The sequence below is a fragment of the Berghia stephanieae genome, chromosome 5 (genome assembly GCF_034508935.2).
Source record: "Berghia stephanieae isolate SIO BIC M18660-M18661 chromosome 5, UCSD_Bste_1.3, whole genome shotgun sequence".
Taxonomy (NCBI): domain Eukaryota; kingdom Metazoa; phylum Mollusca; class Gastropoda; order Nudibranchia; family Aeolidiidae; genus Berghia; species Berghia stephanieae.
The window spans coordinates 48,056,325-48,083,080 of record NC_088364.1 but is presented as its reverse complement, the minus strand read 5'-3'; the positions used below and the strand labels follow the sequence as shown (position 1 = coordinate 48,083,080).

At 38.1% G+C, this 26,756-nt stretch overlaps 1 protein-coding gene across 3 annotated transcripts; it reads right to left on the bottom strand.

Moving 5' to 3' along the window:
• Positions 1–679: 679 nt before the first annotated feature.
• Positions 680–26,725, bottom strand: LOC144973071 (FMRFamide receptor-like). Of its 3 annotated transcripts, XM_078915061.1 has the most exons (4): positions 26,563–26,702; positions 23,606–23,812; positions 16,802–17,615; positions 680–3,115 (listed from the first exon to the last, which is right to left on the bottom strand). In XM_078915061.1, exons 3-4 carry the CDS (start codon positions 17,023–17,025, stop codon positions 2,086–2,088), a joined length of 1,254 nt encoding a protein of 417 aa, XP_078771187.1. In that variant the 5' UTR covers positions 17,026–17,615; positions 23,606–23,812; positions 26,563–26,702; the 3' UTR covers positions 680–2,085. The 3 variants fall into 3 exon arrangements, with proteins under 3 accessions (XP_078771187.1, XP_078771186.1, XP_078771188.1); XM_078915060.1 differs by lacking the exon at positions 23,606–23,812 and having other exon boundaries at positions 26,563–26,725; XM_078915062.1 differs by lacking the exons at positions 23,606–23,812; positions 26,563–26,702 and adding an exon at positions 25,159–25,536.
• Positions 26,726–26,756: the final 31 nt, after the last annotated feature.

The window sequence follows — 26,756 nt, the reverse complement described above, 5'->3', positions numbered from 1 at the left end:
GGGGATAGAAGACACAGAAAGTACCTCCCTGCCCACTATGGGAGGTCGGGAACCCCACCCAAATGTAAGATATTGAGTGCAATATCATTATTCAAAACGTATGTTTTAAATTGGTGAGAAAAATGAACATTATGCGGGGTAGAATAATATCACAAATTATTTTTCATGAATTAAGTGTTCTCATAACCTAATCGTGCTTAAAACCAAATTATTTATATATAGAGACGTAGCTACTGTGTCATAATTGTTGTTAAGAGGAAACCACAAAACGATCAATGATGACGTTTATATTTTATATGTTGACATCGATAGATTTGTAAAACGCATCTAGCGCTATCAAGAAATGCGTAATAATCACACGTAAGCATTACACAATGAAGTTAAAAACAATATATTTTGTTGGCAGCCTGGGTCCTGGAGATTTATAATTGTAAAATTCACGCAGCGTAACTGATCCTTTCAACTACGTTGTCATTATCGAAATAAAAGAGGGTTTTAAATTATTTGACATTCAAAATCCTATTTAAAAAAAAAAATGGAACAGAAAAAGAAATGTATCCAACGGGGACAAAGCCAGTATTATTTTTGTTTCGTCTTATAATGAAAGATACTCCGGTTTAAAAGATCGCAAAAAGCTTGTTTACGAGAACTGTAAATAATTAGATTCCAACAGAAATGCAATGCTTTAAAATGCGTTTAATGAATGTATAAAGACCTGGAAAAACTGTGTATGAAATGAATAGAGCAACACAGTGACTCAGTTGGATGGGCTATCGTGCCACATATAACTGTATCCGATGAAATATTTCTTGAACATTTGTAAATTATAGTAGTTTAGCTGGAATCAAAGAACTTATGAAACACATCAATGATGAAAAGTGAAAACTAGGCACAAAATGATACATTCTCGACCAGAAAAAAATGAAATATACGACTTCAATGAAAAAGAAAAGGGTATAAAGCAAACTCCAAAAATGATTTTACCGATAGCAAAAACATCAATCGTTCTTTTAATTATAACATTTGATGATAAACTTTTTCAATACAACCAAGACTTTCGGTTTTATAATCAATGACAATGTCATCTTCCTTAATCTCTATGACGGATTTCATGGGATTTACGAACTTGTGATTATTTGCTAAAATTCAGTCGTTCAATTGTCCATAATTTTTGTTTCAATTTTTTCCTTATCCATTTTAATCTTCAAATCTATTTTGTAACAAAGTTGTTAGAAATTATTCTCGACAAAAAACTTATTTGGAAAATTGTGTATGAAACAGCGCCAGACTAAGCAGAACAGAAAAATACAAACAAAAATTCATCGCCAAATATCAGGCTGCCCCGGCTGGTTTGTCTGACAGTTTCATAAACATCTTTTTTCAGAAAACAGTCTAAGACTTGATGTTTTTCAGTGATTTCAATCGATTGATATTTGAAGTAAATATTTATTGGCCAAACTGAGAAATTATATTAAGTCATAAATTGACAACTTTGTTGTCAAATCAAATGTATTTCTATTTTTACTATTAATATCCACGAGACAACTCAACATAGAGCTTATCCAAAATTTTGTTTAAAAGATAAGACCTAGTGATTACCAAGGTAGGTGACTTTCATGATTTGACGGACAAAAAATCGTAAGACAATAACAGCTTGACACTGCATATCAATGAGGTAACTGCTCGATCACTTTTATCTGATGATTATAAATTTTATACAATTCATAAAAGATCATAACACATTTATTCTATCTAAGATAAGAAGTCAAAACCAAAATGTGTGGTGGTATGTGTTACATAATATCATTACAATACAATATATTCTAAGTAGAAATATTGCCACACTCGTCGATGATAAAGTTAAGGTTTTGAGCCATTTTTGATTCCCATTGTTGTTATGAATTTGCTATGGTCTCAAATTCTTTCAAAACGCACTGTCAATTAAAACAGTTTGCAGTAATGAAACTCCAAAGAATTGTCAAGAGAATAATAATAACATTGCTTTTTTAACTTTGGGCGTTTAACAAAGGCAAATTAGTCCTTGTACGTTATAAAACAAATCGCTTTTAAAACGAAGGATTTTTATTACACTTCACTGTCATTCGCCATGCCATTCAATGGTTTTTCAGAAGCGGATTGTTTGCGGGTGCTATCATTAGTGATGTATGATAATTTGTTTTCCCTTTCGTGTCCATTGGAATACTTCTCGTTTTGGACAATGTCACTTTTCTCAACAGTCGACATTTCACAATCGTTCTTCGAATACTGAAGTCTGAGGATCTGTAAAAGAACGTTTCTGAATTTTCGCCAACACGCCGTATAAATGAGAAATTTGACAGCAGAATTCGTTACAAACATTAAATTGCCAACCGCAAGCCACGAATAATACGGACTTGATGGTAGGATTTCAAACTGTAAAATAAGTGAAGGGGTTTGAAATATGATTAAAACAATGTCAATCAGAACGAGGACCAGACTAAGATTAGCCTCGTTCTCGTCGTTAATATTGGTACCCGAGCGGCTGACCATCAGATCCCTAATCAAAAAAGAATCGAGGATGACTAGACCTAAAAGTGGCATAGAATAGATTATGACTGCATAAAAGATTGTCCGAAACTTCTTGTAAAACTCAGATTTACCAAAAGCTGTCTCAACAGGCGCAAGGCAAGGTTTGTAGTCAGTATTCACAACGGAATCAGGAGTAGACATAATATCAAACTGTGATTTGGGCATCACAGAAGAGATAGAAAATACACCTCCATTGCTTAAATTTGTCTTAATGGAAGCAGATTTTGAATCTAAGGAAACATCTGTACTATTTTGTGAATAGTCTGTGCAATCCACCGCTTCAGTAGCGAGTAAATGTGGTATATTGTATAACATCGAAATTGTCACAATGGCTATTATGACGATTATGTTTTTTTTCATTGTAATAAGTCTGGCAGCTCTGAAGGGGTGGCAGATGGCGATGTACCGTTCCATGGAAAGTGAGACGGTTATCCAAACGTTGCATTGTTGGAGTGTCATCATTGAGTAATAACCAGGAGCGTAGATAATCGCGTACACTTGGTCTTTGAAATAGTTTAGGGTTTCTCCACCAAGATAATCGGCACAACTGGAAATAGAAAATGAAACAAATGTTTACTAAAATATGTGAGACTTATTGTCTGAAAACAAAATAAGGTACCTGATAGCAGTTCGACAACCGCCACTCTGTGTCGCCTTGAGCAAGGCAGCTCGCCCTTGCTCACTTTGAGGAACTGCACTACGGCTAACGCCTGGGTTATTTAAGCCTTCTTTTAGAATGGACTCTAAAGAAAAATTTCCCCTTGGCGATGAATAAAAGGAATTTTATCTATTTTAATATTCTCATCATTATGAATTATTTTCCTCTATCTATTCAGCATAATGGTTCTTATAAAACATTTTAGTTTTTGAGGCCTTTGCCTTGTTTACGACTCCAGTAATCAGATATAAACGATCAAAGTACTTCCTCAATCCCACTCCGGCAATGATTGTAAAATTAAAATAAAGTCATTTGGCAGGGTCAATTTGTCTCAGTGGGATGGCTACATTTTGATTTACACGGAGTACTACATAAGCAACGAATACATATGGGGCAGCATGGCTCAGTCGTATAGTATTTGCTTCAGAGCCGAAAATTACCGAGTTCGGGTACCCGCTGCGCTGTTGTGGCCTTGAGCAATTCACCTCGCCCTAGCTAAGTTTGCAGCGTTGCACTGCTAACGCCTGGGTTATTCAATTCAGTCTATGGACTAGACCCTAAAATAATTTTCCCCTGTGGGCTGAATGAAGGGAACTTTAATTTCAGTTAGTTTTTTTATATAGTAAATTGATGATAATTTTACAAAATAAAATTTCACGTTGTTTGCGACATTTACAACCTGACTACTCGTGTACGACTCGAGTGACACTATGATTAGCGAGCGTACTTCCTTCTCTCCGCACATGACTTTGAAAAACATGAGTTTAAAGTTATTTTCCTGGGCCAGTTTGACTTGGCGCATTGGCTACATTTGTTTAGAATGTGTAGTTTGACTTTGAATGTGATAAGCAACCCAAAAGGAAAGGGAGACATTTTTACACAACAAAATTCCACGTTGCAACATTTTCAACCTGGCTTTCGTGTACGGCTTGAACAACCATATAATAATTTGACTAACGCACTTCTACTTCCTATCTCCGCCCATGATGTTAAAAACCTGGGTTTAAAGATATTTGACTGGGGTAATTTGCCTTTGAAGGCTCCCTCGTTTATCTCCGACCTTGACGCGGTGGGGGAGCTTGAGGCATATCAGGGGCAAAGAAGTAAATCCCGATTGACCGTCACTAGACCATCCCGGGTATCGAGCCTCTAGCAAGCCACCTTGGTGCTATGTGACTTATGGAGACCCATCCCGGGCCCACACTACTATGTTCCATGAAATGCACACCAGACAGGATATTCAATGGTGAAGCGGTCGCCCACCTAACCAAATACTACTGTGTTCGTGTCGCCAGGGTCGTCGGCATGGTCGAGAAATAAGCGAACGTCCCAATACATCTTCAACTGGAAAATGCTATACCGGGAATAGCGAACTGACGCTTATCTATCCCTCAATATGAGAGCCAGAGTATGGCAAAAAATGAGCTTTTGTCAAAGCTACTGGCCGCCCATAGCGTCGATATTGTCCTATTACAGGAGACCCATCTTTACTCAGGCGCGCAATCTTCTCGATTCCAGATCCCAGGCTATACGGTGCTCCAACGAGAGGACCATTCGAGGCTCAAAGGAAGGGTTAGCGTTCACGCTAAAGAGCCATCGAAGGTAAGAGTCATTGAGAGCACAACGGACAGCGACGGGGTGAAAAGAATTTCCGTAGAGGTAGGTGGGCTGTGTTTGCAAAACATCTACAAACCACCTAGAGCGACTTGGACTACACCGCCGGTACCGGTGGTTAGCCATCCTTCCATCTGTCTGGGAGACTTTAATAGGCACCATCAGGAATGGGGCTACCGAGACTGCAACGAGGCAGGTAGACAACTTCACTCATTGATGGACTGTAACGATCTATACCTAGTGTACGATCCTACAGCCAATGGTACCTTCGGGGGTACCCGCCATATGACGGATTATACTCCTGACCTCACCCTCGTCACGACAGTCCTCGGAGAGTTTTGCATAGCCAGCACAGGCCTGTTCTTGTCACAGCGGGGGTGACACTACCGAGGGTGCAGTCTCTCCAACTCTGCATATGGAACTTTATGAAGGCTAACAGTGAGGAATTCAGTTCCTAAATCGAGCAGGTCTGCCCTGCCATCCCTCCCAAGTCCGAAAATATAATCAGATTTAAGAGCGCTAACCGCTCCATTCCACAGAGCAAACGGGAATATTACACCCCCTACTGGACGGAAAAGTCGGAAAAGCTGTACAAAGAGTACCAGCAGACCCAGTCCCAGGACGTAGCCAATAGAATACTTCAGTCTCTGGCATGAGGAAAGAAGCAAGTTGCTGCAACGGTAGAAAGTCTCGACTATACTCACTTTAGCCGCCACGCTTGGCGACTGATAAAAGAAATTGGATCCGGGCCGGAATTACGCGAAGGCTGCAGCAGAGTGTGAGGCAGATACAATTGCCAGCAATATGAAGAACCGTAGCAAACGGGTCCCTAATCAGGATTTTGAGCGCGGTGTCCATCTATGGTAGATACGATTCTGTTCTCGCTACCCGCGGAGGAATCGGACTGGACATCCCCGTTCAGTCCCCGAGAGGTGGGTGCAGCCATTATCGATGTAAAGAACGGCACGCCAGCAGTGGTAGACGGCGTAAATCCCTATATCTGCCCCCCCCCCCCCAGGGCACCGGCCTGGCGGGTAGAGACAATGTCTGATGTCCTTGAAAAAAAAAGAAAGCTCCCAAAAGTGTGGAAGCACGCAAAGATAATTGCCATCTTGAAGCCAGAGAAACCGGCGAAGGAGGCCGACAGTTAAAGACCCATATCACTACTGAGCTGTCTATACAAATTGCTGGAGCGAGTTTTATTAAACCGATGGGGGCCGGTCCTAGACGCTGCCCTGCCACCCGAGCAGGCGGGCATCAGGGAAGGGAGGTGCACCACGGAACAGTTCATTGCACTTACAGAATATATTGAGGCAGAGTTCGAGAGAAAACAGCAATGGTGCTGTATTTATATATCTATCGGCGGCGTTCGATACGGTCTGGTGCGAAGGATTAATGCTTCAACTTGCAAAGATCATAGGGTGCAAAAATACCTGGAAGTTGTTCTACTCAATCTTAGGGGAAAGACAATTCCACGTCGCGCTTGGAGACGCAACGAGTAAAGTAACGAAATTGAAGAATAGGTTTCCTCAGGGTTCGGTCCTAGCGCCAATGTCGTTTAATGTCTACATTGTTGACATGCCGAACACTTCTCCGTGAGTCGGATACGCGGACGACTGGGCACTCGTTACTCAAGGTAAAGTGTGGACCCGTCTCAAGAGCGTACTCAGCGAGGACGTCACCAGACTCAAATCCTACTTCGATAAGTGGTACCTGAAGATGAACACCTCGAAAACCGTGTCCATTGCATTCCACCTATGCAGTGGCTGACACACCCGTAAACTGAACGTCCTCATCGGGGACCAGCTACTCCCATATGAGCCATATCCAAAATAACTAGGGATGACACTGGATCGCAGCTTTACTTATCAGCTGCATCTCAAAGGCGTTGCCCGGAAGATAGAGAAACACAACAGTCTTCTGAGGAACCTGGCGGGATAAACTTGGGCGCTAACCAAGCGCTCATGAGGATGTCCGCCTTGGCACTTTGCTATTCCACCGATGAGTATTGCGCTCCAGTGTGGGGCAGAAGCGGGAACGTTGAGAGGATAGATATTAAGGTTCACAAGTTTATGCACATAGTGTCAGGAAAGCAGGGGACAACGCCTAGAGAATGGGGCCCAATAATGACAGCAATCCAGCCCCCACCCATCCCCGCTCCCGATGTCCGGAAGGAGACGATTACAAAGAGCTGGTTTAATAAGATCAAAGAGAGAGGAAATAGGGATACCTCTCTCAAACGCATAATGGACGGTGTCCCTGTTTTGAGCCGAAATAAGTCCCAGCAACCCTTGTACGCAGATTCCCTGACTACGGATAGAGATGCATATACGAGATGGAAGTCGGTTTGGACGTATTCAATACCTCGAGGGGGCGGGGACATACACTCCTCGAAACTAGATGAGAAGTTGCCAGGCTTCTCCACCAGTAAGAGGAGACACTGGGTAATAGCGAATAGGCTTCGGTCGAGAACCTGCCTTACGGCAAAATCGCTTGTACCCAATGTGGGAAAGAACCCAAAACCGCAGAGCATCTAGTTTAACGGTGTGGTGACGGGTTTGCGACGGTGCGACGGTGCACGAGTGAATAATAATAATAATAATAATAATAATAATAATAATAATAATAATAATAATAATAATAATAATAATAATAATAATAATAATAATAATAACAATAACAATAATTTAAATGATACTTCATGGGCGCTTTTCATGAACCAAACATCTCAAAGCGCTTTACACATAATGTATTACTTTACGAACACAGGTTGTCAAGTTAAAAGGAAAATTTTCGATTTTGAGTTTTGCTTTTCATTTGATGGCAACTATTGGACAATATCAAAAACATTTCATCGTTAAAAATAGTTTTATTCCCCAGTAAAATGCTCTATTTCGATATCAACGCACTTTTTCACATTGATATTGCTTTGCATCTTTACTATTCACTTTTATAGGAATAGTTACCAAAAAGTCGGATGTCTAAGTTTTTATCCCGTCCAACCACGGCTGGCGTACTTCCGTCCAGTGACTTGTATTTGTTTTTGGTTTATACGGTAATTGGCTGGGGCTAGTCCGGGTCGGAAAATATTTATATACTTTTTGTATGTGACTAGACTGACCATCATGTGGTTCTTGGATGTTCTAAAGTGGTCATAAGTACAGGAAGATTTTACTGCTTTTAAAATGCAAAACTCTTTTTTTAGAATTTTACCAGAAAACTGTTTCCTGATACATCGAAAGATTAAAATGACATTTTTCTTTGGTGCTTTTAATTCCAGATCTACAACTTTTCGCCAAAGATACTAGCACCGAAATGACTTAAAAGTTGTATAAGCGACGTAAAGCCTTTAAACAAATAAACAATTTATTAATTCGAAATTCATCATTATGGGATCATCTGTCAATAATTTAATATACAAAACGTTTTTTTAATATTAATAGGTATGTCCGGAGTCCGAGTCTCGCTTTGAGCAGCGTAAGTTGAGTCCTTGGAAAAGTCTCTTCATTCACATTTCAGCTGTTTAATTAGTATATGGGCGTTAACAGCATAGTCTCTGTCAACAAGAAAAAAATTGTAATATACAGGTGCCATGTTTCGTCCCACATGTTGAACGTTTCTGTTAGCTAATAAACCCCTGTAAAGCTCTTTGAGAGCTTTTAGTAGATATTATGTTATGCTCAAGTCACTTTTAAGTGATAGAAATAAGTAGTTTGAAGCTCTAATCCAAGTACAAACGTTTTGAAGATACTTAAGATACAATAAACATATTCATCTGTCTTATATTATTTGTTAAAGACTTACAATTCTTGAAATTTGCTTTCCAAATTAAGGAGTTGCAGGTTTGAGAGATAAAGGTCATTTTAATCAATCAATAGTTGAAGGACGAGTTTTCTAGTCAAAATATTTTTCATGTGTTTTTGTCTGAGTATGGTAGAATATTCATTCAAATCAGACAAATCGTGCTTGTAAAGGAGGTACTTTGAGGATAATGATGAGAACTAAAGCGAAAAGTGAAGCGCGAGATGAAGACAGAGATTTTAAAATATTACGATGTCTTGAAGACAAATCTGTGATCTAACTCATACTCTTTGTCTGGCTGAAAGAGAGAGAGAGAGAGAGAGAGAGAGAGGGAGGGAAGGGGGAAGAGGAGGAAGAGGGGTACGGTTATATTAAATTGGGTTTTTGATTCGAAGGATAAATTGGACAGCTTAGTTTGGTCCATTAGAATCGCAAAGTCAGTCATGGACTTTACATGTACACAATGGGTAACTAAACATTAGATAGTTTTTTTCTTTCCTCTACAAGATGATACCACTATCGGCCTGAACATTTTTCAAAAGTTATATCTGCATAATCTGTAATATTCATCTGGATAGAATGCGACCTTTCATTTACTAAATCCATTATCCTCCTCCTCATCATCATCACCATCATCATCATCATCATCATCATCATCATCATCATCATCATCTTCTTCTTCTCCTTCGTCTTCTCCTTCTCCTTCTCCTTCTCCTTCTCCTTCTCCTCCTTCTCCTTCTCCTTCTCCTCCTTCTCCTCCTCCTTCTTCTTCTCCTTCTCCTTCTCCTCCTCCTTCTCCTTCTTCTTCTCCTTCTCCTCCTCCTTCTCCTCCTCCTTCTCCTTCTTCTTCTCCTCCTCCTCCTTCTCCTCCTCCTTCTCCTCCTCCTCCTTCTCCTCCTCCTTCCTCTCTCCTCCTCTTCTTCCTCCTCCTTCCTCCTCCTCCTTCTTCCTTCTCTTCTTCTCCTTCTTCTTCTTCTCTCTTCTTCTTCTCTCTTCTTCTCCTTCTTCTCTTCTTCTCCTTCTTCTCCTTCTTCTCCTTCTTCTCCTCTCTTCTCCTTCTTCTCCTTCTTCTCCTTCTTCTCCTTCTTCTCCTTCTTCTCCTCTCTTCTCCTCTTCTCTCTCCTTCTTCTCTCTTCTCTCCTTCTTCTCCTCTTCTCCTTCTTCTCCTTCTTCTCTCTTCTTCTTCTCCTTCTCCTCTCATCTCTCCTCTCTCCTCCTCTCCTCCTCCTCTCCTCCTCCTCCTCCTCTCCTCCCTTTCCTCCTCTCATCCTCCTCTCCTCCTCCTCCTCTCCTCTCCTCCTCCTCCTCCTCCTCCTCCTCCTCCTCTCTCTCTCCTTCTCTCTCTCTCTCTTCTTCTCTCTTCTTCTTCTTCTTCTTTTCTTCTTCTTCTTCTTCACATCATCATCATCTTCTATCATCATCATCATCATCTTCTTCTTCTTCTTCTTCTTCTTCTTCTCCAGCATCATCATCATCATCATCATCATCATCATCATCATCATCATCATCTTCTTCTTCTTCTTCTTCTTCTTCTTCTTCTTCTTCTTCTTCTTCTTCTCCAGCATCAACAACAATACTAACAGCAACAACAAAATCAAAATGCAGCAACAAGCCGCAAGACTGACTGCTTTGTTTCCCCTAATCAATGCTTACTGATGTGGTCAAGCCAATTACTTGACCTGTCATCTAAAGAACCAGATATGGTGTCAAAGTGAACATGGTGCATAAAATTGAATTCCGAGCTTAATAAAATTCGAGTTAAAATCAATACATTCATTGAAAAGAATAAGTTTGGTTTTCTCAACTTCAAATTCAGACTAAACGTTTAAGTAAAATTTACACAACATCCGCCAGTCAGATTAAACGTACCAACATACAAAATGATTTATGTAACCTTAAACATTTACAATCTGATTGATTTTTTAAGGAAGAAGCAATCACCAAATGGCTGTCTAAAATAATAAACAGCTGATGACGTCAAATTCGTTCATTTATATACACCCACCCCCGCCCGAAACTCGAATTGTCTCCCTATTTCGTCTTCGGAGCGACAAACAAATACCGCGACCAAATAAAAAAAATAAATTCTGAAGGTTCAAGCAGCGCCGATGAGAAAATAATAGGGGACTTGATTTATATCAAAACTTGTTGATATCAACACCTTGTTATCAAAATTTGTTGTTATCAAATCCTTGTCTTCAAAACTTGTTGATATCAACACCTTGTTATTATACTCCTCACTCCCACACACGTTTCGCAAAATATGAAAGAAATAAAAAGGAAAAAGTAATCTTTCAGGGCCATAATTTGGCCCATGGAGCTGGAATTTATCACGGTTTCTATAGCGTGAAACAGACATTAGCGATTGCTTGCAACTCCTTGGATAGGACGCTAGCCGATCACAAAGTACTTTCCGCCAGATCTAACAGTTACCCAATCATTGCTGGATGGACAGGGGGATCAGAAAAAGAAATGTTATATGAATAGATAAATTATAAGTGAATAAATAAATGGGGAAAAAAATCAACCAGCAATCGACATAAACACAAGAATATAAACCCGTTGCAATGCATTGCGCGATTTAAAGAAGATAATGCATTGCGCGATTTAAAGAAGTGAAAATGAAATCCAAGCTTACAAAACAACGAGAAACTATTTATTCCGATATAATACAATGAACCAAGAGCAAATTAAACAATACAACACTGCCACTTCGCTGAGTTAAGGAAAAGATTGACAGTACACCGTAGGTATTATTAAAAGAATTCTCAGAGATTCTAGATCAGCTTTTTTGCTGTTGTTGTTGTAAATGTAATTGTATTGAAGACAAGAGTGCAAACATGTCGTCCAAGGCTGTGCTTATTTATCATTATTTTATCTGTGAGGATATGAGGTCTTGTGGTATGACACTCACCTTTGGGTCGGGAGGTCAAGGGTTCGAAATGCACAAACCATAACAGCGAAGAATGGAGTTTTGACCACATAGACATAAATAGTATTCGAGGCTGTGGTGTCTGACGATTATGCAGCGTGAAGCAATGAGTTAGATTAGTCACACATAAAAAGATCGAGCTTGTATAAAGAGCAGTATCCAATAAACGTGCTCAAGCGCTTTATAAGCGCTCCCTAGCCAACAGCAATACTTAACATGTAGGACTAGACATGACGCATGTTAGACGATATTACAATTCTCTTTTCGCGACGGAAATAACATTGTCAACGGCCTTGTACTCATTATACCCCTAAATACGGTGAGTTAATAGCCTTTTCCAAGGACTCAACTATATGCCGCTCAGAGCGGGACTCGATCCCAGCACCTTTCAATCCGAAGGCGAGTGTCAATGCCAAAAATCACACAGCCGCACATAAACCGCACGTAAACTATTGTCCAAAAAATCATCACAATGGACAGCCTTTAAAATAAAAATAAAAATATCCAGAGATAATCGTACTACAATTTTCGTAAACGTAATTAGTGCATTAAAGACGGAATTCAGAGCACTCGCCAAGGCTGTGCTTATTTCTTATCATTTATCTGTTCGGCTTTGTGGTCTTGTGGTATGACACTTGCCATCAGATCGGAAGGACCATGGTTAAAGTCCCCCTTTCTGCAGTGCATAGATCAGTCCTTGGAAAAGGCTGTTAACTCACAATATCACCGTACTCAGATGTAAAATGATTACCTGGCCATTAACAGCGTTGTCCCTGTCCGAAAAATTGTATAATCACCTAACAGGCGTCACTTCTTGTCCTACATGTTAAGTGATGCTATTGGCTACCCGGCGCCCCTCTCAATGTAAAGCGTTTTATGCGCGTTGAGTGAAAATTTTAAAAGCTCAGTATTAGTATATATTTTATTTATTTCCTTCTCAAAATGCACCAAAATATCATTAAACATCATAATATGGCTATACTGGCCCAGATCTGAGGGTTTTAATTCCTGTGGGATATAGGCAGACGGTCGCTGCATCTGACAAGCTATTTTAACACAATATAAGTAAATACAAATCCAATTTATCTAATTCGAGCCCATTAATTCCTACAAAAACAAGACAGAAAATGATCAAAACGTTTTTTACAGTTCAATCCAGACAACTATTTCTGGTGAAATATTTGTTCTTTATAAAGCACATCTCATCGTTTCGAGAGCCCTTTTGTCAGATGTTGAGACGGCAGGATTTCAGATGATGAAAATATGTTATTTCTTTACAGTTCATAATAAAATATTGGATTCCAAGATTTTATCAAAATCAAATTCTTATGAAATCAATTGTTGACATTAATTGATATTTCAGCTAAGCATTTGTCTTCTTTTATATTTTCTCCCTTTTCTTCCTCTTTCTCCTCTTCCGTTTCTTCTTCTTCTTCTTCTTCTTCTTCTTCTTCTTCTTCTTCTTCTTCTTCTTCTTCTTCTTCTTCTTCTTCTTCTTCTTCTTCTTCTTCTTCTTCTTACCCTCCTCCTCTTCATCCTTTGCCTCCTTCTCCTCCCCCCATACTCGCCGTCGTCGTTCTTCTCCTCCTCCTTATCATCTTCATTATTTCCATCTTGTACATTTTTTAGTCCTTGTCTTATCCAGCATACATGACGAGAGTCGTTTATAACAAGTGTGAACATAATATAATATAGTGGAACATTTCTATGACCATTTCGTTCATCAATACGCTTCTACGTGCTTCATTTATCATCCTTCTCCCCAGAAGTTAAAAAAAAATGATCATTTTACAATTTAAATAATTTGGTAAGAAACCATTGTTTAGTGACTCGAACAATATCCATTACAAATATACGCAGATACCCTGCCAACGTCATACCCTGATAAAGTGACTGGTTCTGTATTCACGCAGATTTGACTTTTGTCAGATCTAGAGAGACCCAGCTAGTTAACTTTTAATAAAACAAACACATCTTTTAAAAGCAAAAACAAAAACAAAAATAACATGATCAGATTTTAAAGCCCCCCCCCCCCCCCCCACACACACACACACAAATCCCAACAATATAACAATACAAGTACAAATAAACAAATGATCTGGCCCAGCAGAGGACGGAAATAGTCACCTCAACATGTTCGTTTGACGCGCTTGATACGAAGACAATTCTCTACCATTTTTATACTTTATATCTTGATGTATATTACAATATTAATTTACCCACCGTGTCAATCTGGTATGTCAGAATGAACATGGTGGAGAAAACTGAGGTCAAAGTCAAAATAATAAGTAGGAAATCTCTCTCAGAGTTTTCAAGCTTAAGAAACAAAACTCAAATTCTCTACGCATATTTGTAAATGTTACTGCTTGAAGCTCGAAGAAACAAATAACACTCAAATCGAATGGAATCTTCAATTTGATTAACGAAACAGATAATATAAACGTTTCGGATTTCCCTTATGTCGACAAAACATACATTATGTTTTGTTGAAAAAGGGGAAACCGGAAGTGAAACGTCAATATTATCTGCCATCGTTAATTAGATTGACGCTTCCATTCCATTTGAATGTTGTTTATACGCTTATCTGAATATCGGATTTTAAGCATCAGGTTACCCTGACATAATAACGTCTCGAGACGATTGGTAACCTATTGTTTCTTTGTCAAGCATCAAAGTGGTTAACGACACACCCAGACGTTATATGATGTTTTAAAAAGATACCCCGACACGGGCTGTTCAAAGACCTTGGAGTTTGGTGTCTCACTGCAACTATAATTATATCGAACACGTCGGAGACTTCACAACCAATAATCAAATAGAAATCTGTTGTACCCCAATACAACATTACTTCGAAATTTGGTCAGAAAACGTGTCCCTCAAATGTAATATCTATCGATTAAAATGACCCTAGTCTTGTCAAAACTCTCAAACCTGAGAATTCGTTGAAGTCTTTCATTAAATTGCAGGTTTGAAAGGTTGTTTTTCTTTCTTTTTTTTTCAACTTTTTTTTTACAAGTCATTTTAATCGATCACATATCTGAAAGGTTTCTGGTGAAAAGTTTTGTTGAGTTTCCAGATGTCAGATTTGTTCTATTTTATCTCTTTAATTTTGATTACAAATACAGAACTATGGTACAGTGTGGGTGACTTGACTAAATTAAGGCCATTTGTTTCCTAATACTCCGTTTGGGTTGCCACCACTGCCTTTCTTATAGTCTATGTCAATTCCTTCTACAGTTAGTTCGCGGCCGTTTCATGTCTAAATGTAAACGTGGTAATATTTCAATTTCTTACAATGTCTTCATTTCAACATAATGTTTGTCGGAGTTTGAGAAGCTAAAGAAATCATTGTTTTGCTGTTTTCAATCGACTACACTTTTTTTTTTTTAAAAGGCGATGAAATATGTGCCAATTCTCTCACAATTGTATTATGTCGCTGTAATCAATTTTGAAATGAATGGAAGGGGCCAGTTTTATATGACTATTCATAAAAATGTACCTGCATTTTAAAGATAAATTTGTAATGGTAAGACTTTATCTTAAAAATGCAGGCACATTATTATGGATAGTCATATAAAACTGGGCCTTCCATTCATTTTAAAATCTAAGTTTTGAAAAGTTAAATTGCTTAAATGTGAGACAATTGGCACATATTTCATATCCTTTATATTTCCGATAATTCGCCATGACCTAATCTGAATAGACAAAAACAAATCTAGAGAATTTATAGAGCGCAATATCAACGAAAAGTGCGCAAAGCGCTTTACAAGGAATCCCTAGCAACGAGACACGACACTTGTAAGGCGATTGTACATTTTTTTGACAGAGACAACGCTATTATTGGCCAGATACTCATTTTACACGGTGGGAGAATGTGAGTAAACTATGCGCCGCTCAGAGCGGGACTCGACCGATCCGATCGAGTGTCATACCACAAGACTACAGAGCCGCACATTTTCTAAACGTGTTGTTATCCTAATCTCAGAGATAGAATTTCAAAAATTTGTTGTCCTAGCCACAATAAAACAATTGAGATTATTTCACATTTTAATCGAAATGTAAAAAAAAAAAATATTTCGTCGGCATGAGTTAATACTGAGTACTTATTTATTTACTACTACCTCCTAATTTGAAATCTCAAGAGGATGTTTTTTTAATAAATATTAAATGAAGGAAAGTACTCTCTTGAATAGGAGATTCAAAGGACAAAAGCGTCCTTATCGTTTCGACCAATGGGGGAAAGGGGTTAAAATAAAGCTTAGACGTCATCAAATTCGTTTGCACTCCACGTATAGGTTGAATAAAGAAGGCAAGAGACGTGAATAGCACTACTAGCCATATGTTGATACGATTTAATATTACAATGGTTTTAAAGTGTACTGCTGAGTAAAGAATTCGCTTTGCATATTTAATGTTCGGTGCACTTAAAGCAATAGGTTTTAGCCTTCGCAATCTTAAACGATTTTGTGATGAATATGACGTGGAATGGAATCTTTTCGATTGACATCTGCAAAAGTCTAAGAGGGGCTGTCTCTGTGTTATAATTATTTGGCTGCCTTTTTGTGATAGAATGTTTCCACTTCCTTTTTCTTCATATTTGTTGAACTTTACGTCCTTTCCATCAAAACTACGAGTAGCTTTTTTCAGTCATGTAATGGAAAAAGTTCAAACCGTCTCAAAAAAGTATACATTACAACATTCCTTCTTCTTCTTCTTCTTCTTATCATCATCATCATCATCATCATCATCATCATCATCATCATCATCATCATCATCATCATCATCATCATCATTATTATTATTAGCATTATTTATTATTATTATTATTATTATTATTATTATTATTATTATTATTTATTATTATTATTATTATTATTATTATTATTATTATATTATCATTATCATTATATTATCATTATCATATATTATTATTATTATTATTATTATTATTATTATTATTATTATTATCATCATCACTCAGGTGTAAAATAAATACTAAGCCGATAACAGCGACGTCCATGTCGGAAAAAAATTGTAAACTTCACCTAACAGGCGTCATGTCTCGTTCTACATGTTACGTGTTGCTGTTGGTCAGGGATTCTTTGTAAAGCGTTTTGATCACGTTTGGTGGATATTGCTCTATGTAAAATCTCAAGTTTATTAGGCTTAAATAAACTCATGCTTTCCCCAAAATCAATATTGTATAATTATTAATTATATAACCTTACCCGATAAATGTTAGGGTAATAATTGATCCAATGAGAATCCCAGTGTCGGTGACCACAAGTCCCTGCAGGTACACGCTGGTGGTTGAATGCATCTCTTTCCGCCACAACACCAACATAGTCAGGAAGTTACCAATCACCCCTAAGCCAGCAACTATCGGGAGAACTATTCCCCAAACGATGAAAATGACTATAAAGGGGTTGTCTACGGCGCTTGTCGTGTTCATCTCTGTCCTTGTATGTAGGTTACGTCATACATCGAACTTATCGTAGGCACCGGGTTTAAAACGTTGTCCAATGTCAATCCATCCCTTATAGTATTTCAATGATCATTGTAATTTTTGCAAAGTGTACAAAGAAAAATCCAGTATTTTATAAGCTATGTTGAATTAATTCTTTTTCTCCATTTGATGAAACTCTTAGCCTCCTTACAATGGAGTGAAATTATATATTCTTGCACATCAAACAAATATAAATTACACATAAAATTGAAATCTTTGTCGAGATTTGTATTAAATCACATCGTTTTTATCAGGTTCTGAAAAAGCATCACAAAAATCCTATATAAAATCATGTTGTCCAAATACATGAACTCAGATTGATTGGCTGGTTTCAATAGAACACAAAGACGTTTCACAATTATTAGCTCAGGTTATCTTAGCTTTTCACAGCTTTCATATACTTTTAAAGTACTTGGTAATAATTACTGAGACTTTAAATAATCCACAGAACTATTGGAAATATATTCACACGGAGTATCCTGTTTCAGGTTCGACATTTGAATGTCGTTGTCCTTGGTCGGATAAAATTACATTTCCTGAAATGAAAATATAAAAAGATATGAATATGCTCAAATAAACGTAACAACATTATTTTGATAAAATGGCAGATAATTCGTAACGTCACATCTTCTACTCTTCTGGTTCCAAACTCATTGAAAGTGTATATTATGTAAATGTAACCAGTGCTTCGGAGGACTTGTAATGAATATGTTACATATTGAATCATGAGGTGGCATAACTATTTTAATAGGAGATGTATAGGCAGACTTTTAGAATAAGGGCCATAAAAGAGAAAGGACGGATGCTCTTTATTGACAACCAGCATATATTTAGAATAAATAATATGATGCCATCACTCTAAATCCAGAATACCACTTTTACAAAGTATGTATCCAGTCTTCCGGAAGTTTGGTTTTACACTTCCAATGAAATAGTAACCAGTTATTTGTTGTTTTTTTGCACATAACACATTTTCTCCCAATTACATGGCGATTTTATGTTTAATCTTATTAAAGAAAAGCGCCAAGATTGTCATATTTCATTGTCACAAATTACACCAGAAAATGGCTCTTCTTCTCGTAGTCGAACTTTAGACTACCTTGTGTTCAATGGAGAAATGTGTGACTATGACGCCACAAAGCCTAGCTGATAAATAGACTGTTTTCTTTGTAAAAAAGTATATCTGTGATGCTGTGAATTAAACTAGATTTTTCCATTATGACAGAGACAGACCTGGGAAAGAACCGGAATACATGGTTAAAACGGAATTACATCATAGGAACTTGGAACATAAGAAGTATGGCAGCCGGTAAACTCAACACCATCATCAATGAAGCAGAAGAAAACAAAATAGATATTCTGGGACTGTCGGAACACAGATGGGCTGGAAGTGGACATTTCACAACCAGCTGCGGAGGAAGGATAATTTACTCAGGAAGGGAAAAATCTGGACAAAGCGGTGTGGCAATCTATCTCGCAAAAACAACAGTCAACAGCCTCATTGAATACAAACCAGTGCGTGATCGCATTGTTAGCATTCGACTCCAAGGTCAAGCTAAAATCATCACGTTTAGTCAAGTTTACGCACCAACAACTGCTGCAACTGAAGAAGCAATAGAGAATTTCTATGATGCCCTACAAAAGGAAGTGGACAACAAAGATAAACAGGACATATTAATAATCGCTGGTGACTTTAATGCCAAGGTAGGACGAAAAAAGAACGGTGAAGATGGAATCATCGGAATATCTGGACTAGGGGAAAGAAACAAAAGAGGCGAAACACTCATAGATTTTGCACTGGCAAATCAACTTGCAATAAAAAACACCATGTAGTTGAAGTATATCTAAGACTTTGTACGAAAATTTGGGAGAAAGAAATTTGGCCCTCAGATTGGAGGAGAGCAATTTTTATACCATTGCCTAAGAAAGGAGACTTACAACTATGCTCCAACTACCGAACAATATCAGTCATCAGTCATGCAAGCAAAATCCTTCTAAAAATTATCATGAAAAGGATTGAACGTAAACTGGAAGAAGAAGTAACACCCAGGCAGGTTTCTGAAAAAAACAGAGGGACAAGAGACCACATATTCAATTTGCGTCAAATTATTCAGTAGCACCGAGAAGTAAATTCTGGCCTCCACACTTGTTTTATAGACTATTCGAAAGCTTTTGATTGTGTGAATCATGAGAAACTATGGGAAACTCTCCTGGAGATGAACTTTGATCCTAGAATTAGAAACCTGATAAGATCCCTCTATGAGAACCAACAATCAGCGGTGCAACTAGAAAGCGGAACAACAGAATGGTTCAATGTTACAAAAGGAGTAAGACAGGCATGTATTCTATCACCCCATTTGTTCAGCATTTACACTGAAGGTATAATGCGAGATGTGGAAAACGATGTCAGGAGAAGTAATTACAACGAACCTTAAATGCAAGGTCTACCCATAAAAGATCTGAGGTACGCAGACGACACTGCACTATTGTCCACAACACCGGGGGGGGGGGGAACTAGAGAATCTAATAACATCTGTAAAGGAACACAGCGAGACCAAAGGCATTAAGCTGAATATAATGAAGACCAAAATCATGAATACTGACAAGTGCAAAACAGATGCCATCATAAAAATCAATGGAGAAGAAATAGAAAGAGTAAAGAATTTTGAATATCTTGGAGCCAGGATTGGGTACAACAGGAAATCGGCCCCAGAGATCAGGAGGAGACTAGCAATGACAAGATCAAAGCTAGAAAAGATGAATAATATCTGGAAAGGGCAGTGCATTCAAATAAAAATTGTTTTTGTTTTTAAGAGTTTTACGGCTCTTGCAACACATTTAGGTTATATCAGCGCCAGTAAAAAGGAAGAAAATGGGATAGTAAAAAGTTCTAGAATATCAATTAAAGCACCCAAGAAAAAGTAAGACAAGGGGGAACTGAGAACAAATAGGGATCAGATGTAGATTCCAAGAGCATACCACCAATGTACTTAGTTTGAAATCACCTACAAGTCTCATCCAGACACAAGCATAAATCCCAACAAAGAGGAACACACTCAAATGCTTACATTATACATTCAAAATAAAAATAATAATACATAACAGAGAGATGATTTACAAGGAAAAAAATATCATCTCCCAAAACAATAACTATGCATTTGACTGTTTCCCTCCCAGCCAGGACCCCGGCCAGAGCCAGGACAAAACCAAGTTATCTCATTCCGAGACAAAGACAGAAAGCATGTTGGAAAACAGATATAAGGGGGTAGAAGACACAGTATGTACCTCCCTGCCCGCTATGGGAGATCAGGATCCCCACCCAGTCAAAAATCAAAATCCTCAAAAGTGTTGTTTTCCCAACTGCAACATATGGATGCGAAGCGTGGACTATCAGCAAAGCAGAGAGCACAAAGGTCACAGCTTTTGAAATGGCATGCAACAGAAAAATACTCAGAATATCATGGACTGAAAAACAAACAAACAAAGAAGTCCTGAGAAGGATCGGAATAAAATCACCAATTCTTCTTCAAACTGTAAAGAAATTGAAACTGAACTATTTTGGCCATACGACTCGCCACGAATCATTAGAAAAGCACATTCTGCAGACAAGGGTAGACGGCAAGAGAGGAAGAGGTAGACCAACAAGAAGCTGGGAACAAGATATATGTGAATGGCTGGGAATGACAACAACTCAAGCAAGTAGACTGGCAGAAAACCGTAATCTGTTTCGCAAGAAAGTTCGGGAAGCAACGTCCTACGCAGGATCAGCGGACTAGAAGAAGACAGAGACAACAAAGTGGAATCTCAAAATGCACCAGCTAAATATAAACGTTTGTAAATGATGCAGTCGTTTAATTGCACATCGGAAACAAATTGACAGTAAAAAAAACTACAACAACAATAATTTCCATACGCACTTTACAACAATGTTAAATCCAGCCCATAATTGCGTTCGGTTAACAGACCTGCAATTTACGTATACCCAGTTGCATTATAATGCAATGCAATAATAATAATACTATCTCTCTCTGTCTCTCTCTCTCTCTCTCTCTCTCTCTCTCTCTCTCTCTCTCTCTCTCTCTATCTATCTATCTATCTCTCTATCTATCTATCTATTTATCTATCTATCTATATAGTTAACCAAGGGGTGAATTGGTAATGATAATAAATTATTCATAGAATCTAACCCATTACAAAAGATTTAAATCTTTCATTTTTCACTCTTGTTGTAGGTTTTGTTAGAGCATCAGCAATATTGTACCCTGATGGTACATATGCGATTTGAATTTTGCCTTTTTGCACTAAGTTTCTAAGAAAGTGGAACTTAATGTCAACGTGTTTAGTTCTTTGACTTAAAACTGGGTTTTTAGCGAGGGAAATTGCTGATTGATTATAATAATAATAATAAATGGCATTTATATAGCGCTTTACCCCGTTGTCACAGGCTCTAAGCGCTTTACAGTGATATAAAACAAAACATATTACAGTGAGACAAGTGTGAAGGAAACGTGATACGAATTCAATTTAACAACAACAAAATATGAAAATAATATCACACTTTATGTCCAAAACATTCAAGTTCATGGAAGATACGTCATTAAGTAATGCCAAGAGGAATATGCCTTCCTGTAAAGCTGATGATAGTGAGACATATTCAGCCTCACAGGTAGACAAGGCTACTGAGTTTTGTTTCTTTGATTTCCAGGAGATCAGAGGTCCCTCATTTGTCAATTGAAATCCATATCCAGAGACACTTTTCGGTCTTCTGAGTTGGCCCAATCTGAGTCGCAAAAGGCAGTTAATCTGAGAGGTCTCTCTGATTTCCTGAAAATCAGCTGTCTGTCAACTGTCGTTTTTATGTAGCGTAGGGTATGTTTGGCCATAGTCATGTGGCGAGCATTTGGTTTGGATATGTGCTGTGATAGTTTGGTAACTACAAAGCCTAGGTCCGGTCTCGTGCATATCATCGCGTAAATTAGTCCACCAACTATTTCCCTGTACAGTTTTGCATCAGTTTCCTCTGCGGGCTCATTTTCCAATTTATTGATATTCATATCGCAGAGGGTTTACTTTGGTTTACAGTTTTGCATTTCAAATCTGCAAAGTAACTTGTCTAAGTATTTTGTCTGGTGCACTGCGGTACTCTCATTGTTGTGACCAAAGTCTATGCCTAGGAAATTTGAGATTTTACCCAAGTCTTTCATGTTGAACTTTTTATTTAGTTTCATTTTGATGTCAGCCAAGACATTGTCTGAACTTGACATCAAAAGAATGTCGTCAACGTAACATAAAATCACCGTTACAGTATTACTTGAATGCATGGTGTAGACACATGGGTCTACTTGAGATTGGTCGAATCCCTGTTCACTCAAAAAGCCATCTAATAAATTATTCCAATTTCTTCCATTCTGTTTAAGGCCATAGAGTGACTTCTTTAGTTTGAGAACTAATTCTCGTCTTCGATTATATAACCCTCAGGTTGTTGCACATATAATTCGCAATCAATCGGTGCATTCAGGTACGCGGATTTTACATCCATTTGGTAAATTGTAAGATCATTTTGTACAGCGATCTGAATCATGATCCTAACTGATGTGATGCGTGCCGTGGGGGAAAATGTCTCATAATAGTCAATGCCTGGCATCTGAGAATAGCCCTTTGCGACAAATCGAGCTTTATGTTTTGGTTCATCGTTGGGTCCGTTCTTTATGGTATACACCCAGCGACCCCCAATAGCTGATCTATTCTCAGGAAGGCTGGTAAGTTCAAAAGTGTCACTTTCCCTCAAAGTATGCATTTCGTCATCCATAGCTTTCTTCTATTTTAGAGAATCTTTGCTTGTCATTGCTTCATTGTAAGAAATTGGTAATGGTGTATCAGAAACATTATAACAATAATGGACAGTGAAATTCAAATGATCATTAACTTCATCATCAATGTAAAAATCATTCAAATGTTTGGGACGTGAGCGGGTTTGCTTGGATCTCGTACTTTTGTTTGGTATGTCACTATCAATGATAGGGTCAGCGTTAATGTTCGCATTGGGTTCTGATCCATCAATGTCGACATGCTCATCATTTGTACCTGTAGGGTAACTAACGCTCGCTTTGCTCTTCTGAAAGACACTGTCGTCAAACACGACATCTGAACTGACACTCTCATTATTTAGTTTGGAATCATTGTCAATGTCAGACTTTGCGAATTTTACGACTCGTACTTTCTTGATTATTTCCTTTTCCGGAAAATAAACAAGATGGGCAGGACTTCCTTTGTCAAACCCAATGAAGACACATTTTTCGCTTCTATTGCCTAATTTCTTGGGATTTTGGGTTAGAGCAAAACATTTATCTAGTCCCAAAAGGTTGCATAGTTGAAATATTTGGTTTCTTCCATGTAAATAATTGGTAAGGGGTGCATTTGATTCTTTGAATACAACACCTATTTCTGGTGTAAGCAGCAGCCATTATGGCGTATGTCCATATATATTTGGGTTATTTTGACTCCAAGAGCAAACATCGAGACATACCGAAAAGAGTTCGCCAACCGCGTTCCACTGTACCGTGTGGCGAATGTGGCGAAGACACTTCATGTTTGATTTTGTTCGATCGCAGGAGCGTCTTAAATTCCTTTGAGGTAAATTCGCCCCCTTGATCTGTCCTGACATTTAATAGAACCGTATGGTCTCATGTCCGCAATGAAATTTGGCATTGCCTCAACAGCATCGCTTTTATTCCTGAGGAAATAAATCATAGTTAGATTTGAAAAATCATCTATACTACACATAGCATATTTGTGTCCATCAATAGAAACCGGTTCTATCGGACCAGCAAGATCAATGTTCACTCGTTCTAATATTTCACAACATCTTGAATCAGGGTTTCGATTAATAGTCTGAGTCATTTTACCCAGAATACACGTCTCGCATTCAAAGTCCTATGCTCGAAATTTATCAACAAACATCAGAAATCTCCATTCCATCTACGACCTTTTGTAATGCTAACATGTCTCTCACCTTGCAATGTCCCATAGTTTCATGCCACTGTTGCAGCGTACGGACACGAACAGAATTTAAATTGTCCATAATCTTATCACTAACACAATTCAGAAAATATAAATTTCCTTGCTTGTTGATCTCGAATTGGGTATCTGAATTACCCGGTGAAAGAAATCCATTATCTTTAGAAAACTGGACTATGGCCCCTCTGTCCTTTGCAGCTTTCACTGAAAAAATATTCTGCCTAAATGTGGGCACATATAGCACATCCTTCAGTGTAACATTATGATTCGTTCCATTCATGTCACGAATACTGACAATTACATCACCTTTCCCTTTGACAATGTTAGTTGGCCTCGTTCCGTCAGCCAATTCAATAATGTGTTGCGCCGCATTAAAGCTTTTCTCGAATTTGACAAATTTGTCTTCATCTTTCACGATGTGAACTGTAGCGCCACTATCGACGAGAAACGAATTGTCAAGAGAATTCACTGGCAAGTTGCCGCAGGTGAAGAAGAAATCACCTGACGAATTTGGTGAAGGTTGATGTTGACTACCAGTAGTTTTTTAGCCGCCTGCAGAACTGGGTATCGTGTGTTATTTTGCAGACATTGCAGTATCTGCTGGGTCTAGTTGTAGACGAAGAAGGTGTATTTCTTTTTCTGCAAAAAGTAGTGTCGTGTGAGTTACTTTGTAGATATCACACCGCCTACTGTGGTTCTTAGTCCCTTTCCTGTTGAATTTAGAGTGAGAGTAGTGAGAGTGGGATACATTCATCACTGACGAGCTGTTAGGTCGGTATTGTTGGAGGTTTTCAGTGTCCTCATAATTTCTTAAAGCGACTTTAAACTCAGCAAATGTTAGAGACCGATCTTTTTGTGTGATAACCGCTGTGAATGAACTGTAGCTGCTGGGCAAGCCTTTGATCACCATGGCGATAAGAAGGCTATCGCTGATGGTTTCTTTTGTGTCACGAAGGGATGAAGCGGCCGACTCCGCGCGAATAATGTAATCAGTAACGGATTCGTTGTCCCCTTTAACTAATGAGGTGAGCTCAATGTATAACGTAATGACTCGTGGCTTACCTTTTGGCAGGTAGTGCTGTCAATATTTTTAGAGCTTTTCTTCCGTCGTCTCTAGCATCTCTGATGATAAGAGACATTGATCTATCGTCCAGGATTTGAACCAATTCAGCGAAACACTGTGTTTTTATTGTCGTCAACAACGGTAGAATCATCTTCGAGGTTGGTAAAACAGAATGCTAGTCCCCGATTCTCAAAAACCATAGGAATTTTATTTCCCACAACTCATACTTCCTTTCGTCACCGTCAAATAATAGTCTGTACCTGTGACTGGGCCCATAACCTGTTGATGGCTGATGATTATTCATGACGATGGTAATAAAAGAAGATAAAAGTAGATAAAAGAAGTATGGATAATGAACAAACAAACTTAAGTCATGTCTTGGTTGTTGAGGGATGAAAAAACGAAAAACATGTATTCATTAGTAGTGCCGCACGGGTCTTGCACAACTTATAATAAAAAGAGAATAATAGCACATAATAATAAAGTCGAGTTTACGATAATTCTAACAAAACAAACACCCTAGTACCTTTGTTAAGACTAATAGGAAAAAAACTCTCGGACTGCATTGCATTACTTTTCAATACTTCACAAATCAAAATGTCGGCCGAGAATCAAATTAGGAAATTTTAAACTTTTACAAATCTATCAAGGTTTGTTCTAGAGTTTTTAAAATGCTTTTATATGATGACAAATCGAAGAGAATACAAATTGAAAGAAGTGCTAGAACGAGGAGTTTTCGGAAGGCCTGTGGGAGGCCTTCCGAAAGCTCCTAGTGCTAAGGAAAAAAACTCAATTATCCATTCAACTAACCCCCCCCCCCCCCCCAAAAAAAAAAAGATAAGTACCTTTAACTAACCCTAATAAGAAAAACAAACACTATCACCTTTACTAAGACTTATAACTCACCCTAATAGAAAAAAAAATCCTCCGATCTCGAGCTAACCCTAATAGAAAAACAAACCCAAAGACTCCTTTGCACTACTTCACAAGCAATTTCAATATGTCTGCCGAGAATCAAAGCAATGGTCTAATTAGGAGATGTTACTTTCACAAATCTATCAAGGTTTGTTCTATAGTTTTTAAAATGCTTCTATATGATGACAAATTGAATAAATAAACACATGACAAAAGGTCCACGATGAAAATACAAATTGAAAGAAATGCTAGCTCTAGGAGCTTTCGGAAGGTCTCCCTCCCACGCACCCGATGCTACCGTTATCATCTGAAAACCTAGTCACAATTGAATGAATTTAGTTCACAATAAATAATAAAATAAATTGCTAAATTAATACACATTACTATTACATTATTATAACGTTTATATTCGCAATCAATTACGATGAACATATTATATTTTCTTGACTTTTTTCTCAAACATGAAGAGAACATAATATAATACAAACCGTGATGATTGTACTTGTTATGTTAACATAAATGAGGACACGGAAATGAATCCATTTTATGGATAGAATAAATCAACACTATAGATAATACTATACGATGGATGATGATGATACGATTCTAACACTCTTGCTTTTTTGGCATTCCGTACGTGTAACCAACCGCTGCACAAACTTGCGAATGCGCGTTGGGAACA

What these genes read in the sequence shown, in the direction of transcription:
- LOC144973071 (XM_078915060.1), bottom strand. Translation starts at nt 17,025, where the DNA reads ATGAACACGACAAGCGCCGTAGACAACCCCTTTATAGTCATTTTCATC. An exon ending in ATTACCCTAACATTTATCGG is followed by an intron (nt 3,116 to 16,801) that starts GTAAGGTTATAT and finishes TTCTATTTCCAG; the next exon opens with TTGTGCCGATTATCTTGGTG.